Below are 19,428 nucleotides of genomic sequence, written 5' to 3'. Positions count from 1 at the left end.
AATTCTGTCATTACGCCAGGAGGTGGCGACAAATGAGTTTTTCAAAAAGTTTGTCATTGAATCATTCATTTTAAAGATTTATTCACAAACGCTGATTTATCCAATAACAAAAAAATCGACATTGACTCGCATTCAAATTATTTTTAAATAAACCAAAGCAATGAATATTTTGTCAGAACCTGTAATGTGCATGTTATTTTGTCTAGTTGTCTAATGCTTTTTTTCTCTTCAGAATCATAGGAGAATAACGATCTCCATTTTACAAAAAAAATCATGATTCTCCGTAACCAAACAGTTGATGGACCCCATTGACTTTCATAGTAGGAAAAAAATAATCTATGGAAGTCAATGGGGTCTATCAACTGTTTGGTTCCCATATTATTCTAAATAACTTAATTTGTGTTAAGCAGAAGAAAGAAATTCATTCAGGTTTGGAACAACTGGATGGTGAGTAAATTACATAATTTTCCTTTTTGGGAAAACTACCCCTTTAACAGGCATTTTGTGTTAAATTGATTGACATGAATGATTAATTGATCATCTGAGTATTGAAAACTCTCAAGTTACACAGTCTCACATCATTAAATAATGATGCTGTTCTAATGGAATCTAGAGGGAAGAACCTTTTTTGAGGTGAACTTCTGCTTGGCTGCGATGTTGCGGAGCTTGTGGTCCAGAGCCTGTCGGTTCTCTTGCTTCTTCACCCTGTAGATGCGCACCAGCCAGTGCTCAGAGGTAAACGCCTCCTCCAAGTGTTTCAGACGGATGTCCTTGTTGCCGATCTCTGCGTTCCGTGTCCGGTCAAATCCAGGGGGTGTGCGGAAGTCCAGCTGTGGGAGAGGCGTTTGCTGTTAGTTATTATCTATATACACGTTACTATACTATCAGAAGGGCACAATGGTGATAGCTAAAGGATCAGCCATTGTTGTTGCAACACAATTAGACCACCTGAATTAAAAGGAAGCAGCACTCACTTGCATTTCCCCAAAGCGGTAGTAAGACATCTTGTACATCAGGCAGTTGAGCAGGGTGGGAGAGCCGGCCTTATCCACTCTAAACTCTCCCTGCGGGGTGAAGTAATCACTTTCCTACAAAAGAACAAAAAGACACCTCAAAAAAACAGCAAATATCAGAAACATGTGAATAATGTATAATATACATTTCTCACTGGGGCGACCTGAAAGCCCTTCAACAATAACTGTCTTAAAATGTATTGTAAAAGACAGTGATTGTTACATAAAGCTTTATTAATTGCTATAGCGGCGCAGCGTTAAAGAGGATTCATTTAGAGACGAAACATCTCAAAGAGAATTTACTTGACAGTATAACAGCACACCATCAGCATGGTCAAATCCTGTCAGAGAAGCTCATTCACTCTACAGCACTTCTACAAAAACACTGGTTTTTGTTTTCAATGCCAGACCATTTTTATGGCAAAAATTCAGGTGAAACAATTATAATAAAAAACCTAAAAATATAAATCTTTCTATTTTTAACACAAACTCTGGTCTTTTATCTGGACTGAATTAGGGTACGTTTACACAACGACAATGTACTAAAAACGAAAGTTTTTCACTTACAGATGACAAAGTCGTCAACGTTCACACGGATACACGAAAACGATTAAAAATGCTGTATTAAGGTATACAGCCAGTAGTTGGCGATGTCACCAATGGCCTGAACAAGTAACATGCATTTTTAAAATTCAAATTTTTTCCAGTTAACACTGAGGCGATAATAGTATCGTTTTCAAAAACTTTTGGAGACCTCTCCCGAATCATCTCCAGCAGTAGCAGCCTCCGAAGCACCACTAACTCCGCCTACGTTTCCCTCGTAAGCTGATATTAGTATTAAACATTCTCTATGATAAATTTTTTTTGGCGGTTATAGAGTTCTAATGACGGTGTTCAAATACATAACATTAGACTAACGTTAGCCAGTTTATAGTATCATGATTCAGTACACTAGTTAGTATTTATTTGAGATACATTGTTTTTTATTAATCGAGCAGCAGAAAAATTAGTCGTTAGATAAGTTGACTAATCGATAAAATAATCGTTTAGTTAATAATCGTTTACCCCAGCCCTAGTAAATGTACAGCCAAAATGCATAAACAGTTTTCCGGTCTTAGTTGAAAACGATGTCATGCGATGTCTTTTGCGTACAATACAACAATTAGTTCCCTTACCTTTACAGAAACACTATTCTGAGCAACAAAGGGAAATAAATAAAGTAAAAACAAAAACAATATACTAAGAGAAATTTATAAATTGTTAATAAAAATAAAAAATAAAATTAAAAGAACATTATGAAATAATTGTAAAATAAAAAGCTTGAACTAGCTGACTTCATTCTTGTTTTTTTCTCTTCAAAGAACTAGAAACAAACCCTGCCCATATCTAATATTTTTCCTTTATTACAAATACAATGCTGCAATAAAACAACTAATCCCCTTACCTTTACAAATACACTATTCTCAGAAAAAAAGAAAAAATGTATGCTAAAAGAAAACTATGAAAATTATAATTGCCCCTCCCTAATCTATGATGATTACAAAAATATAGCACACTGGACATACAAAGGCCAGGATTGACACTGACCCGGATATCTTTAGGATGCTCCCCCTCAGCGATGCGCACCATCCACAGGAACTTGTTAATGTCGTCGCCTGAGTATCCAATCACTCCCCCAAAGATGATCAGAACGTAATCCACATCCAAGGACTTCATTATCTCATAGGCTGCACTCTCATTGGAGGACATGGCTTTACCGACCTGCAGAAGGAACAGAATATTAAATGGCGATCTTTCAGTGTCCTCAAGATGGCGTTACTGTGTAGAGGTCGACCGATAGTGGATTTTACCGATACCGATATTTAGGTTTGACCGTACATGCCGATAACCGATAATTCAACTGATATTTTTTACAATGGATACTGGATTAAATCAAACATAACACTCCAAGTAAAACAGTGCTGAACTGAAATGTGCTAAATTAAATAAATATATAAATATGAATATATTAAAATGAGAAGTTCTACAGAACGAACTCTATACAGAAAATAATTTAAACATTAAAATATTACAGGTTTCATTAGCTATAACCTAGAAACATACGTACATTTCATAGGTAACACTTTGCAAGTCCCATTTGTTTACAAGGATGTATTAACTAGCTGTCATGAACTATATTCATTATGCAATAATATTGCTGGCTGGTGCGCATCTACAGGGTGAAGAAGCAAGAGAACCGACAGGCTCTGGACCACAAGCTCCGCAACATCGCAGCCAAGCAGAAGTTCACCTCAAAAAAGGTTCTTCCCTCTAGATTCCATTAGAACAGCATCATTATTTAATGATGTGAGACTGTGTAACTTGAGAGTTTTCAAAACTCTGATTGACATGAATGATTAATTTATTTAACACAAAATAACTAACAAGATTTATCCACTCATCCACTAACAAGATGTTTTGTAGTTATAAAATTGAACACGTTTCTGATTTGTTAATGTTTCTGTTGGCTGCATGAACATCAATGTTGAGAAAGCAATCGCGTCACAAGCTTTAAATTAGGGCTGCACAATTAATCGAATTTCTAATTGCGATTACGATTACGGATGCCACGATTACTTAATCGTTTCATAGCCGCGATTACAAAAGAAAATCAACTCTGCGTGTGAGTTTAGAGCATAATTATGTTTTGAGAGAAAAATCATGGCTACTTCAGAAAACCCAGCACAATATGACATACCAGGCAGTGACATAAGTATACGCTGAAATAAAAAGACTTTCACCTCAGAAAAACAGACTTAACTGTCCTGTCAGCCGTTATACTGTGCTTGTAGCGCGCACTCTTCAATTGCACGCGCAAATGTGGGGACGCACGCTACGTTTCGCTTCACTGTATAAAATGCATAAGAAACTACGGGCGTGCAACGTCGTTACAATGTAAATTAGTAAGTCACGGAATAAAAGTATAATACCAATAAATCACGTGTTAGCTGTAACCCAAAATGCCACTTTATTTTCACTTTGTTTTATATTTTATATTTTTAAATGACTGTGGTGGCTCATATCAACATTGTATTATAAAAAACTAGTTTGGGACTGCTATTTAATTGCTTCAGCATAGTCCTAATGTTTTTTTTTACTATGAGTCAATTTATGTGTATGTTAAGTAAAGGGGGACAGTACTTGTGTGTGTTAACAATTTTTGTGTAAACATGTATAATGATATTCCTATATTTATTCGATGTAAATTGTGATAATCGTAATTAATAATCGCAATTACAATTTCAAGGGAATAATCGGCAATTATGATTTTTGTCATAATCATGCAGCTCTACTTTAAATATGCAAATTCGTCGGCTAATGAATGCATAAAAGTGACCAGCTGGTTACGGTGTAAAACAGCCAGTGTTTTAAATGCACGTCTGAAGTGTCAGCGCTCTCTGTGCTGCGTGTTCTCTCCGTGCTGCACGCAGGCTCACGTGTCAAAGTATACAACTCAGCCAGTGATAGTTTGTTTTATGTCCGCTAGAGGCCGCTCTCGCTCTGTATAATGCCAGCAGTCTCTTCTCAGCGCTCTCGTACATTTTAATGACAGCGCACCTTCACAGTCGCTCCAGAAACGGACGCAAACCGGAAAAACTATCGGTGTGGATTTTTGCAGATAACGATAGTTCTCTTACGAGAGTATCTCTCGTACTGCGTAATATCTTACGCTATGGGGAAAACCTCTTTTCCACGAGATATTGAAGCCAAAAATTATCCTTTAATTTTGATTAATGTAAAACGCTGTGCGGCAGCGTGCAGACGTAGGCAAGACGGCTCGCGCGCCTATTGGCTGCCCTGCGGCAACAGCAGCAAGCCTATCGAGAGAGGCCCTGCGTGACGTGACATCCAATGGGGGTGCTTCGCGCCCATTTCGTCGCGTCCCGCCAGAATAGGCGTGGCCTTGGCCTATAAATACGCTCGACAGGCTGATACAAACTGATTTTCAACTCTTCAGCGAAGCACTACTGCATCGCTGGATCCGGAGTGAGAAGCCGCGCCGTCTGATTGTAAGCCTTCTGCGGGACGAGCCTTCGAGCCTGAAGTCGCTGGCCTACACCTCGCCGCCTTCAGCCGCCGTACCTGCTACGCTTTCCGGCGTTCATATCCTTTTCACTGCTGAGTGTGTGTTCGCCGCTGCGACTCACACTCTATCTCTGTTTTGTATCTGTTCTAAAAGAGCAAGCGTCTTTTTAAAGACGCTTCGTTCCTGTGGAACTATTTGCCATGGTGACTCTGAGGACTTGCCTGGCATTTTCTCTCCGAGTCTGCACTCCCGCCCGCTGTAGTGCCGCGCCGCAAAGCGCCGTATTCAGCGGGTCCTCGAGCCTTCTCCAGCCCGTGAAAGCTCGCCGGTTCGCCCGCCAGCTTCACCAGCTTCAATCGAGTCGCTCACTGACGGACAACGGCCGCCGCGCGCCGCCGCTTCCGCCATTAGTGACGACAAGATAGCTGCATCGGTAGAGGAGGCCAGCTATTGCCATGGTGAGTGAGACTCCCGCCCGCTGTAGTGCCGCGCCGCAAAGCGCCGTACTCAGCGGGTCCCTGATCCTTCTCCAGCCGTGAAAGCTCGCCGGTTCGCCCGCCAGCTTCACCAGCTTCAATCGAGTCGCTCACTGACGGACAACGGCCGCCGCGCGCCGCCGCTTCCGCCATTAATGACGACGAGATAGCTGCATCTGTAGAGGAGGCCAGCTGCTATATCCCCGCGTCGGACTGAGGATTGGGCGAGCTCTGTGGATCTCCCCCTTCTGCCCGCGAGTCGTCAGGGAAACGGGCCAGCATTAAACCGCGGCTAGCTTTTCTTTACGTTATAAGAAAGCTACCCCGCCCCCCGTGGGCATGCGTCATCGGCGAAATGAGGATAGAGTGTATTTTTAGTCCCGCCGAGGCCGGACCAATCTCCATTCCTCAAACATTTCTCAGTTCCTCTTAGTTTGAGCGGCTGAAAATGTCAATATTGCAGCTATGAGCCTGTTGTATAACACGCACGCATGCAAACAAACGCCAACACACACAAAACTGTGATGACGCTCTATTATGTGGTCGAGCTATTTTAGGCTTTTGTCGTTTCCCCCTGTGGTTCAGTGGCGAAACCTACAGCCATCGCACGGGAGACCCGTGTTCGATCCCAGCTCTCGCAGCAGATAAAATTTAGTCTCGCCAGACTTGCACTGATACTTTTCGCTCGTTCAGTTCCAAGAAAATGTGACTGTTCCAGTGTATTTTGCAGTAAACAAGCCGGTACCATGGCCCGCTTGCCTGCACACAAATGCTGTTTCCACGGCGACCCAGAAAAATCATATAAGCAATGTATTGTCTGGTATTCCGGCCACAGCCGATGGTGTTTTGAGTGTAATGAAAATGCCCACAGCCCAGTGTTCATTTCTACACACAAACACAGCCCGCCACAGTGCAGGGCTCGCACATATGAAATCGACTCATGTCAATTGTGCATTAAATGTAGTGAATGTGCCCACAACCCAGTGCCCACAAACACTATACGCTGCATGTGCCACGTTTTCTGTAAAACGAAACCAACACACATACAGTCAGCTAAGACCCACGGTGTTTAAGTCTCGCCGCGGCCAGACTCCACCGAAACCTCTCGCTCGTTCAGTTCCAAACAATGTGACTGTTCCAGTGTATTTCGCAGTAAACAAGCCGGTACCACAGCCCGCTTGCCTGCACATTAACGCCATTTTTACGGCGACCCAGATAAATCCAATAAAGAGTGTATTTTCTGGTGTCCCGGCCATAGCCGATGGTGTTATGAGTGTTGTAAGAATGCCCACGTCACAGTGCCCATTCCCACACACAGACACAGCCCGCCACAGTTCAGGGCTAGCACAAATAAAATCGACTCATGTCGATTGTGCAAACGTAGTGAATGTGCCCACGACACAGTGCCCACAAACACTACACAGTTCGTGTCCCACGGTTTCTGTAAAAACGAAACCAACACATATTCAGTCAGCGCAAGCCGACTGTGTTTTCAGTGCAGTAAATGTGCCCGCTGTCCCGCGCCCACATTCACTCACAGACACGCTGAACCCTACGGGGTTTGTCCCGCTCGTTCTCTCTCCACAATTTGTCATAGAGAAAGCGAGTGCGAACAGGCTGCCCGCCGTGATCGGCGCGCCCCCCGCCTCGCGCACTTTAAACACAGTGTTCATGTCTCAGCACACCGAAGCTCTGCAGCCGCCGATGTGCCGCGGCCAGAGCCCGGATATCATTCTGCCTCTAGCTATCCACGCGAATGCATGGGCAATGCTTCCCGGGGTATCAGAATCGGTGTTGAACACTATAAAGAGAGGCTATTCGCTACAGTTCGCTCGACGTCCCCGCCGTTGCACGGCGCGTGTCGAAACCACAGTGGACAATGAAGTATCTCATCTACTTCGAACCGAAATAGCGAAACTACTGAGCAAAGGGGCCATAGAACCTTTATCTCAGGCTCAGAGCGAAGGGGGTGTATACAGCAGATATTTTCTGGTACCGAAAAAAGACGGGGGTCTCAGACCCATTCTAGATCTGCGACAATTGAACAAAGCGCTTCTGAAACGCAAGTTCAAAATGCTGACAACCAGCAAAATCCTCGCGCACGTGCGCCAGGGAGACTGGTTCATGTCAATAGATCTGAAAGACGCCTATTTCCAAATACAGATTGCGTCACGTCACAGGCGATTCTTGAGATTCGCCTTCGAGGGCCAGGCATATCAATACACAGTCCTACCGTTCGGCCTGTCTCCAGCACCCCGTATATTCACGAAGTGCATGGACGCGGCTCTCGCACCCCTGAGACTTCAGGGCATGCGAATTTTGAACTACTTGGACGACTGGTTGATTCTAGCTCGATCACGATCAGAGCTCATAGAACACAAGACCGCATTACTCGAGCATCTCGAGAATTTGGGTCTCACAGTCAATTGGGCGAAGAGTTCGCTGTCTCCCAGCCAGAAAATCTCCTTTCTGGGAACAGTGATGGACTCGCTGTCTATGACAGCACGTCTGTCGCCGGAGCAAGGACTGAACATTCAGCGCGCCGTGAAATCCTTCCGCCGCGGCCCTATAGTCCAGCTCAAACGGTTTCAGAAAATGCTGGGCCTCATGGCCTCAGCATCTTCAGTACTTCAGCTGGGCCTGCTTCGCATGCGCCCACTGCAGTTATGGCTGAAAGCACGAGTTCCGCCCGGGGCTTGGGCCGCTGGTCTGTTTCGCCTCAGGGTCGACAGGAAATGCGTCTCGGCTCTGAAACCTTGAAAAAAGCCGACTGGTACCAGTCAGGCGTGAGTCTGGGGACTCCCTCGAGTGTGATGGTGGTGTCCACGGACGCCTCCACCTCGGGGTGGGCAGCGCTGCTCGAGGGCAGACCGTTCTTTGGCCAGTGGTCAGAACGGGAGAAGCTCCTACACATAAAAACTGTCTAGAAATGCTGGCAGTAGACAACGCGCTAAGGCGTTTTTGTCCCCAGATAAAAGGCCGCCACGTCTTAGTCCGGTCGGACAACATGTCAGTGGTGGCGTACATAAATCACCAGGGCGGCGTCAGGTCCCGAAGCCTTTACAGGCTGACGAAACGCTTCCCTGGGCTGGGCTCAGCACAACCTGCTTTCACTGAAAGCAGCGCATGTGCCTGGTCACCTGAATCTTGGACCAGACAGACTGTCCAGAAACAATGTCCAAGCAGGGGAATGGTCGCTGTACCCGCAGACGATCCAACTGCTGTGGGAGACATTCGGCAGAGCGCAGGTGGACCTGTTCGCGTCCCAGGAAAACGCTCACTGTCCGAACTTTTTCTCCAAGAGCAGGGACGCGCTGGCCCACGTATGGCCCCGACGCCCCCTCTATGCTTTACCCCCCGTCTCGCTCCTGCCTCAAGTGCTGGAACGAATCAGGGAAAATGGATGCCCAGTGCTGCTCGTGGCTCCGCTATGGACGAACCAAACCTGGTTCCCAGTCCTGATGCAGCTGGCCAGCACTGCCCCGTGGCCGATACCGGTGAGGAGAGACCTCCTCTCTCAGGCAAAGGGCTCGATTTGGCATCCTCGCCCGGAGTTATGGTCCCTACATGTGTGGGCCATCAACGGGTACCCGCTAACCTCCCGGAGGGAGTGTTAAACACGATCACGCAGGCTAGGGCCTCGTCTACTAGACGGCTCTACTCCTCGAAATGGTCAGTGTTCTCTACCTGGTGTCAAGCTCAGGGCTTTTCACCCGTAGACTGCGGGGTTACGGAAGTGCTCTCCTTCCTTCAGGAGCTGCTGGATAAGGGTAGAACCCCGTCCACGCTCAAAGTATACGTGGCGGCCATAGCGGCGTTTGCAAAACCGACGTCTGGCCAGTCACTGGGGAAGTACGACCTCGTCGTGCGATTCCTCAGGGGAGCTCGGAGGCTGAATCCTTCCAGACCTCCCTCAGTCCCTATGTGGGACCTTTCTACGGTTCTGGAAGCCCTGAAAGGTGCCCCATTCGAGCCAATCCATTTGTCAGACATGAAGCACCTGTCTTTCAAAACGGTATTTCTTGTGGCTCTTGCTTCAATGAAGCGCGTGGGGGACTTGCAAGCGCTTTCAGTAAGCGCGTCCTGTATTGAGTTTGGGCCTAATGACTCAAAAGTCATACTCAAACCAAGGCACGGGTACGTGCCAAAATCCCTCAACACACCGTTCAGGGCCCAGGTTATTTCCCTGTGCGCCCTCCCGGTGAACAATGAGGAAGCGGATGCTAATCTCCTTTGCCCCGTCAGGCCGCTGAGGGCTTATGTGTCCCGCTCGTCTGTCTTCAGGCAGACCGAGCAGCTCTTTGTTTTGTTTGGCGGACGCTCCAAGGGACTGGCCGCATCAAAACAGAGCCTATCCAGATGGATAGTCGATGCCATAGTGCTGGCTTACACTTCTAAGGGCCTGCAGTGTCCTTTGGGTGTCAGAGCGCACTCCACGAGAGGCGTGGCCTCTTCGTGGGCGTGGTCTAGTGGGATTTCCTTGCATGATATCTGTATGGCGGCGGGCTGGGCCTCGCCGTCTACATTTATAAGGTTCTATAACCTAGAAGTTCCCGCCTTACAGGCCAAGCTGCTGTCGGTCTAGAATTCAGTACTATCTGTCCCGCTGCGCCGGCGCAGAATGCTGAGTTTTGATTGAGTATCGCTCACTGATCGATGGAACAGCTCCATGGGTGTTGAATAGCCCGTATTTTTCCCCAGTTCAGGCTGAACGCGTTCACCCTGTCTGCGGGATATACTGTTGACATAACTAGCTCCTATGGGATGCTATTTCGTGGGGAATGATGCTGGTAGCCTCTCTTCTCCGACTCTCTGTGAGTCTACGGTGATTATGCACTATATGAGCCCCGGGCTACTGCCCTTGGGACTTTGGTGTCGGATCCCAGTACGCACGGCGTCTTACATTGTGTTCCCCATAGCGTAAGATATTACGCAGTACAAGAGATACTCTCGTAAGAGAACGTACTCGGTTACTAACGTAACCTCGGTTCTCTCTAGAGAGGGAACGAGTACTGCGTATCTTGCCGTGCATACAACAGCGCTGGTTCGCTTCAGCGTTGAAAACCAGTTTGTATCAGCCTGTCGAGCGTATTTATAGGCCAAGGCCACGCCTATTCTGGCGGGACGCGACGAAATGGGCGCGAAGCACCCCCATTGGATGTCACGTCACGCAGGGCCTCTCTCGATAGGCTTGCTGCTGTTGCCGCAGGGCAGCCAATAGGCGCGCGAGCCGTCTTGCCTACGTCTGCACGCTGCCGCACAGCGTTTTACATTAATCAAAAGATAATTTTTGGCTTCAATATCTCGTGGAAAAGAGGTTTTCCCCATAGCGTAAGATATTACGCAGTACTCGTTCCCTCTCTAGAGAGAACCGAGGTTACGTTAGTAACCGAGTACGTTTCACCAATCAACTATCGGCACCGATATATCGGCAAACCGATGAATCGGTCGACCTCTACTACTGAGACAAAGCACTGATAACATCAAAAGCAGTTCATTTCTTCTTGTTTTAGAAAAAGTCTACATTTATTCTTAAATGATAGCAAATCAGACCCCATTGTAATGTCTGTCCTCACCAGTGCTATGTGGCTGTTATTCCACGTGTTGTTGTCAACCAGCGTGGTGCGGTTGGCCATACCGGCTATCTGATACCCGTAGTCCCACCAGGACATGACTCTAGCGTGTTCATCTGTATTCTGCCTGAGCCAGTAATACGCCTCACGGAAATCGTCCAGAATGTTGCGTGATCTGGAGGTAATTATAAATGAGGAAAAATCAAAAACTCCAATATTCCTTTTAAACAAGAAATAACACAATAGGCCACATGAAGGTGCTCTTACCCGTCATGGTTGTATGATGCCAGCACTACACTGGGACTGGAGTAGGCGTTGCTGGTGACCCACGTGCAGTGCACCGCAAACATCATCAAGAGCATAAGCATTAACATGGTAACAATGCTTTTGATGTTGGGGCCCAAACCCTCTTCTGGTCGGTCCTGCTCCGACACATGCTTTCGGACTTTGCCGGCCTGCAGATGCATATGGACACAACAATCAGACAAAATACAGATGAGCAACAAACAAGCTACCCACCAATCACCATTCTGTTCTCAGTAACAAAGCATTTCCATAAACCAACAAACTGTCTTCAACAGGGGTGTGGATTTACAGTTAAAAGTAATTACAGTTGTTATAATAATAATCATATTAATAATAGATAGTCAATTTAAAATATTAGTTATTAAATGGTTAAAGTTCTTAAACTAATTGGCATAAGAATAATCACAAACATCGTAATAAACATTATATATATATATAATAAACATTGTTGTTCTTTTGTTGATTCAACTGCTTCTATTCTCCTTCGTAAGTCGCTTTGGACAAACGCGTCTACTAAATAATTAAATGTAAATGTAATCATAGCTATAATAATCATCAATTTGATTTTATTTAAAAGTTTTATATTATTTATAATTTTTTATAGATTTATATTAAATATATAATGATGCTTTATTATAGTATAATAATACTCATACTCATAAAAAGGACAATGATAATTTTTATAAATATTATTTAAATGCATGAACAATGACAATAATAATAATAATCATTTATTATTATTATTATTATTATATATAATTTAAATTTGCACGTTTTTGTAAGGGAGGCTTTAAAACTGCAACATTTTATCCACCAAGGGGTCCTTGGCCTGACCTTTGGCCCTGCATTCACCTTATCATAGAGGTTCCCCTGATTCCTCTTGTCGTCCTCATCACTGCTGTCCTCAGCCGGCGGGTTCTCGCGCTTCATATCATCGCCCAGGTAGTGCTCAAACACACTGGAGAAGGCGATGGCTGACAGCATGCACACCACTGGGGTGAGTGTCAGCATCAGACGCACCATCACACCAGCAAAGTACACTGCGCTGATGGCATATAGAGCCACTAGGGGGCGATGGAGAAAACATCATTTATGATTCCAGAAGACAATGTAGCACTGCAGTGTAGTGTTAATAGTTCTGTACTGGATAACTCCAGAGAGAAATGGAAAAACACGGAAGTGAGCCTTTAAACATGTAGCAGCATGTCGTCCGTTCAAGTTCCCTTGTTTATTCTAGTGAAAGACTTCAGTAACTCCATGACAGCCATTAAAAAATAACAAACTCTTCTGGGGACTGAGACTAATTCAATGCATTCTGTTCCCAAGCGCCTCCACAAATTTAAATGCTCAATAGCAGACATCAAAATAGCAGTGAGTGTTCTCAGTTACAAACAGGATACAAATCACCACAGCTTAATATTGTTCAGAATAAACAGCCTGCTGAGAGATATAAGCTCAAGAATGTTTAGTCGCACTTATGGAGACTCATTTTATGAGGACTTTTATAAACGAAGGCTTAAAATGATTCCAAAGTTAGTGGGAGAAATCAACCAAAGACGTCAACCAAATTACAGTCCCCAAACAGTTTAATAATAATAAATTTGTGAAATGCTTGTGTGGATTGATATTTTTTTTTAACTAATATATGTATATAAATTAAATATTTGTTAAATACATTTTATTCATATAAATCTTATAATTATATATATGCGAGTCAAAATATGCTAAAGGGTAATATAATGGAACAGTTTTAAAAAGTGATTTTTCATTATTATTTACAATAGGGACAAGAAAATGGTGACAAGAAAACCAACTTTGTGCATCAAACACTCCTTTCCTGGTATAAACGAAACTTAATTTTCAAAAGTTAATAAAATAATTACCCAAAAATCAAACAGTTCACCCCTTATGCAGATTGGCATGTCCATCAAAAACTTAGGTTGGCTGTCAGTTGGAATATTATAACTAAAAAACAGACATTACACACTCATGGGCATCAAACACTTCACTGAATACTTGCCGGCTAACAAATAATTATTACTTTACAATACTTTTTCAAAACCACATCATTTTAATATCACGACATCGATGTCTGTCGAAAAAAAAATAACGTGCACAAAGCACTGTAGTATTTATGAAAAGCAGAGGTCCAGGGAGTGCACGCACTTCCTGGAAAACCCAATTACCAGATTTTTTGACTGTCATTTCTTCCCGAGAAGAGGGAGAAAATGGCGGCCTGAGCGGCTTCAACATGCGGTCTATCAGAGGCCATACCGTACCTAATACAAAACGCAGGTGTGGAAATAAATTTGAAATTGAATCGGAATGATCAGGGAACTGAGTGAAATACTTAACACTGCATGTTAAAGAGAATAAACGCCAATTCAATAGAAATAATTCACCGGGTCATTGTTCAACGTGTTGGTTTTGACTCTTAGCAGATTTTTAACTCTTTTTAAATAAATTAAACATGTATTACATAGATTGACCGTTGACGTAACAATTATTTATTTGTCAAGACATACTAATAAATAAAAAAGCAACAACAAAAGCCAAGAAGTCTGAGTTGAGCAGGTAACAGACATGCATTTTCTGTAAGCTGCTTTGAAACTATGTGAAAAGCACTATACAAATCAACATGAATACAGGCACATCATCTGGTGAATGCAAGGAAATTACACATGCTCACCAAAGACTCGCTCATCATTGATGTTCTTGATGCAGAACCAGAGGCCTGCTGGGAAGGTGCAGACCAGGATGTGCAGGTCAAAGAAGAAGGAGACCCAGGTGGTGGGCTGGTGCTCTGACACCGATGCGATGATGGGGATGTGGATCTTTGCATATCTGAGGATAACAAGCAGGGAGGGCTTTGTTAGCTCACTATGTAAAAATGTTGCAAATGAAACTCAGATTAACACCAAAATAGCTGTTTGGCTCTTGGTGAACATGAACTAAGCTCGCACAACCAATGTGATGTCAGACAAAAAGACAAGTCGTTTTAGGGGAAGAACAAAAAAGAAAGATTACAAAAGACAGTCACACACCATAAATTCAATTTTAATTTCATATTGACTTTAAAACCCATCTCAGAAATGTTTCAGAGAAGAGCTCCATTGGGTTGTGTCGGTTTCGAGAGCAAAGCGTCCACAAAATCCATATCAAAACAGCTCTTTGAAGAATAAAGCCACCTTTAGATCAGCGTAAAGCATCTTCAACAGCAAGCAAAAAGTTTCACGCTCTAAGGACTAAAGTTTGCATTATAAAAAGAAATGAAACAGAACCCAGTAAGTGAAACCATGTCAATACTTTTGGGCTAGCAAAAACCTCCCAGTCCGTGTTAAAATGGGTATGCTTGTTGTGGAGTTGCGCTGCTGTTCTTCCTCTCAATTTTGCTGCATTACTGCGCTCAATTTTGGTGACTATCAGTGTTCTAGTGATCATTATCTGGCGACCTGACCTTCCGTATAGGTGCTGACTGAAACGTAGATGGCTGACTGCGCACAGCGAAAGCTTGACAGGACTGTGGCTCTCGCTGCAGAGCTGGTGCATTAAGGGAGTTACACATTTATGAATTTATGATGGGCGACGTTTCACTGAGGGCAAAGAACAAAAAGCAGCCGGCAAAAAGCAAATGGGTTTTGAAGCTGCAAAGTAAAAAGGTACAAACATTGCCATATCGGCAGTGCTGCCAAAATAATTGAATAAATAATCAAGATTACGATACAGGCCTATAAGCAGCAACAACCTGTCCTATTGAGTGTTTCAAGCAGGCTGGTCCACAGCTGTATGATCTGTTTCACTTCTGTTTGTGGTGATACACAAATGAAAGTCCTGAAAAGTTTTGTCACAGCAGCTACTTTCACCATACTTGTCGGAACACCCAAAATACACTGCAAGTGAGTGATGAGACAAAACTAGAACGCTTCATGAGAGCTTGCACTGAACTGCACAGCTCAAACACTTGCAGTGACAGCTTGATTGCAATGGGATGGGAATGTTCCATCTTTGTCAGCTTCCTGTGTGTGTATATATAAGTTTTAAAATTAATAGTTCTTCATGCAGCTAAGAGAGCAAATGTGACATTGACCATTTAGGTGACCGTTTAGATCTTGATCTACAGCAATGTTTCTCAACCCTGCTCCTGAAGGACCCCCAACACTGCTGACCCCCAAAACACGTTTTTTTTGTCTCCCTAATCTAACACACCTGATTCAACTCATCAGCTCATTATCACATATATCCTCATGTGATAATGAGCTGATTAGTTGAATCGGGTGTCTTTGATTAGGAAAATGTGCAGTGTTGGGGGTCCTTCAGAAGCAGGGTTGAGAAACACTGATCTACAGATATAAAATATCTAAAACAGCAACAAATTACTTGAACAGTTCAGGATTTTACCTTCTTCGGTTGTGCAGCCTACAAAGATTATCATGTGCAGTTCACGCAAAATAAGTTTTTAAATGTAAATGTCTCATGAAATCTGCAGAGGAATTGTTTGGGTCCCATTTCGCTTCAAAATCAATATAATTTTTTAAATATCAAGCCTTGTTTTATGACCGATAAGATTGTTTGCATTGTGACAATTTTCTGGACAATTAAGCAGATTTCCCCTCCAAAATCTAATTTTTACAATACAAATAACTCAATCAAATTGTACTGTAATATTAAAGTATATAATATAACTTTTTCATATAACCATTTATTCATGTTGCTGTTGTACAATTGTTTATGCTAAATTACATTCCCATTTAATAATAAAGAACATGATATTACAGTAATGAGAATTATTGGAAAAAATGGGAAAAGACAGACATCAAGAGACATGGTCATGAACTAGCAGACCAAACTCCTCCTGTAGTCAATAATTGTATCCCTTAAAACTCATCTTTGATTACCAACAGGTCATATTTAAACAACATATTTGTGATGTAGAAGAGAATAAGTTAGATTTCAAACTGCGTTTTTGATACTGGTTTAAGGAGAAAATACTCTGCAATGGTGTTGACTGATGAATTTGCACAAGGTTTTGTCTTAAAGCATATTTGAAACACCACATAGACATATAAACATTAAAAACATGATTTTCACCACTGGGGGTCTTTAAGCTTTGTGAGATTAAACTAAATTCTATTAATCCCTCCCAAAAATTTTATTGCTGTTATGACAAATTGTAATCGTTATTGTAAAGTACCACATGCTTGTGCACTAGCAGCGGGGTTTCATTGGTGGTGTGATTAAATATCAACTGAATGCAGCTATTCAGACATAATTCAAGCTAAGAACCTGCTTACAGATATAAATCACGCTACATGCTTGAGCCTGTGACAAAATCAGCTCTTTTGTTGTTAAGCCATTTAACAGGGTGTGCTAATGTGCTATTAGCAACTCACTCGTGAGACCGGGCACCAAAAAAAAAAAAAGTTTATGCAATGTAAACTATTCAGCATTCTTACCCTGTGTCCCAGAGAGAGTAAAAACGCCCACTCCAAGGAGCAATGTACCCTGAAAAGCACAAGAACACAACAGAGTGATTAAACGATAACAGGCACACGAAAACCACCCGACCATTACTGACTCAAGAGCACTTTCAAGCAGCTTCTGAGGCGCTGATGAGCTTGGACTACGTCCAGTGAACCTTAATACCACACATATAGCCAGCAACATTTTCAATTAATCTGCACCGCGAGACTGCGCTCGGTTTGAAAAGCAGTGTGGCGAGTGGAGGGAAGTACTTAATGAGATCTCAGAGGCCTTCTGCAGACGAAGCCCTGCAGCAGAAAGATTAATGAAAGCCTCGGGTACGACGGGAATACAAGCAAATCACCCTGACTTATATGCATATACGCCGGCAGAGGTGTGGTGTTAAGAGGCAGAGGTCATGATGTCACACTGTATTGGTGACTTCTCTTAGGTAAGAAGGCAGAGAATTGGATGTGATGATGTGGATGTTTTTCTTTTTTCTCCCCTCACTAAAAGCTGTTTGGTTTGGATGATTTAGACAAGGACGGAATATAAAAGAGTTTGCCATCTCAATGCCATCATGGGTGATATGTTGAAGAAAAAAGAAAAGAAAAAAAAAGTGTTTCATAGTCCATCAGCATTGTGTCCTCTACTTGACAAGTAAACGGCATTGGACCTTTATAAATATTACACTGAAAAAAACTGCTATCAGTCACGCAGGGAAACAATTTATTATGGTGCAATCTATTTACTGACAATCTTGCAAAATAGTGGGGCATTAAAAAAAACAAATCTTCCTGTGACAGTTGTGACCTTTCAGTAGAGACTGGGGTAAGATATGTCAGTGGATAAATCTGTGCCAGACCCATCAAAACAGGCATCATTTTTAACATGTAACCAAATATTTATATAGGCCTAATCATAATCAGTTTACAAAATTGATCATACAACGTTTTTAACATTGATAATAATAAGAAATATTCTTTGAGCAACAAAGCAGCATATAAGAAAGACTTCTGAATGATCATATGACACTGAAGACTGGAGTAATGGCTGCTAAAAAGTTAGCGCCACAGGTAAACAAATTACATTTTAACATGTTATAATTTAAAGTAAATTTTCTATTTCAATATATTTCCTAATATTACTTTTTTTCCTGTATTTTCATCAAATAAACACAGCTTTGGTGAGAATAATCTTGCAACTACAAGATACAACTAAGATTATTAAGAATCTTAAAGACAGTATAAATAGTTCATATTCCCGAATTACACGTTTTTAAAAGACCAGGTTGAGTGAGTAAGGCTCTCTTTTTTCCCATGTTTGTATGTAATAGATGATTTCTTCTATTTCAGGATGTTTGCCATCATCTGAAATCAGAAATGCAGCTGTTGTCCTTTTGCACTCACCTGTGTAAGTCAGGTAGATAACAGTAAGGAAAACCACCCCTGCAGCCATAGAAACGCCCAGAAAGAACAGTGTCTGGAACTCCTGCCTGGTCAGTCGGTCCTTCAGATACTGCAGAAAGGCGTAAGCCTGAAGTAAAGCAAATACACCTGCAAACGCAAATGACCCATTAGCCCATTTACTCAACTCTCACACATGGTCAGGAAGTACTGCTGCTGATTGGATGTGATGTAAATGATTACCCTCATGACTTTATGGATTTGAGTTGAGAGTGCTGCTTTTAAATCAGTGTAAATGAGCAACAGTTAATGAAGAATGGAGGCAAACCAGTCTTACCTGCAGCAGCCATGTGCTCGCTCGTCCTGATGGGCTGGAAGCCTACGAAGGGGATCTGCATGGACAGCACCAACCCCACTATATAAAAGGTGCTGTAGGCTGAGATAAAAAGAAACAAAGAAAGTGAGAATAGCTCTAGATGGTCATTGCGTCTCCAAAAACAAAAACACACTAAAAGACTTTTCTTATGGGAGCACTTAAAAGGATGGGTCACCTAAAAATGAAATTTCTGTCAATATTGACTTACATTTGAACCCCGTAGGACTTACTCTTTTCAGTGGAACACAAAAGGAGTAATTCTGAAGAAAATGCCCCAGTCTTCCATATAATTACAACGAACAGTGACTGATGGTGAGTCTGTCAAGCTTAAAAATTTTTAAAAAAACGACACAAAAGCACCATAAAAATAACTTGGAAATAAATTTTTATAGACCATATTCAAGTTTTCAGTTTTCTGAAGACTTGAAAAAGTTAAGACTTTAATCTTAGCCTGTTCCTCAGATAAAGGTATAATATGGCTATAGAAGACTTGGGGGGATATATAGGGGATCAGTCAGCTTTTATTGTGCCTTTGCATTCTTTTAAATGCCTAATTTACCAAAACTGCAGGGAAAAGAGCGACCAGCACAATTCTCTTTCAATATCTTTTCTGTTCCACATATATACAGGTCATGCAGGTCTAGTACAACCTGAGGCAGAGTAAATAACAGTGCTTTATAATTTTTGGGTAAACTATCCTCATCCCTGTGACCAATTGATTATATTCCTCGACTGAAAGTCACTTCTGCTAA

General features: G+C 42.6%; 1 protein-coding gene across 1 annotated transcript in view; it reads right to left on the bottom strand.

Annotated features, from left to right (window-relative positions):
* Positions 1-19,428, bottom strand: part of stt3b (STT3 oligosaccharyltransferase complex catalytic subunit B) — a 66,229-nt gene that overhangs the window by 1,836 nt on the left and 44,965 nt on the right. Inside the window, exons 6-15 of the mRNA XM_077215004.1 lie at positions 18,638-18,736; positions 18,304-18,450; positions 16,888-16,936; positions 14,124-14,278; positions 12,287-12,498; positions 11,396-11,583; positions 11,132-11,303; positions 2,601-2,774; positions 975-1,088; positions 624-830 (exon numbers count right to left, since the gene is read on the bottom strand). Of these exons, the coding sequence (XP_077071119.1) occupies positions 624-830; positions 975-1,088; positions 2,601-2,774; positions 11,132-11,303; positions 11,396-11,583; positions 12,287-12,498; positions 14,124-14,278; positions 16,888-16,936; positions 18,304-18,450; positions 18,638-18,736 (1,517 nt within the window). The remainder of the gene's footprint in view (positions 1-623; positions 831-974; positions 1,089-2,600; positions 2,775-11,131; positions 11,304-11,395; positions 11,584-12,286; positions 12,499-14,123; positions 14,279-16,887; positions 16,937-18,303; positions 18,451-18,637; positions 18,737-19,428) is intronic.

Source organism: Siphateles boraxobius, unplaced genomic scaffold (assembly GCF_051911475.1).
Source record: "Siphateles boraxobius isolate OS27281-9 unplaced genomic scaffold, OSU_SipBor_1 68, whole genome shotgun sequence".
NCBI classification, from domain to species: domain Eukaryota; kingdom Metazoa; phylum Chordata; class Actinopteri; order Cypriniformes; family Leuciscidae; genus Siphateles; species Siphateles boraxobius.
This window is presented reverse-complemented; position numbering and strand designations above follow the sequence as displayed.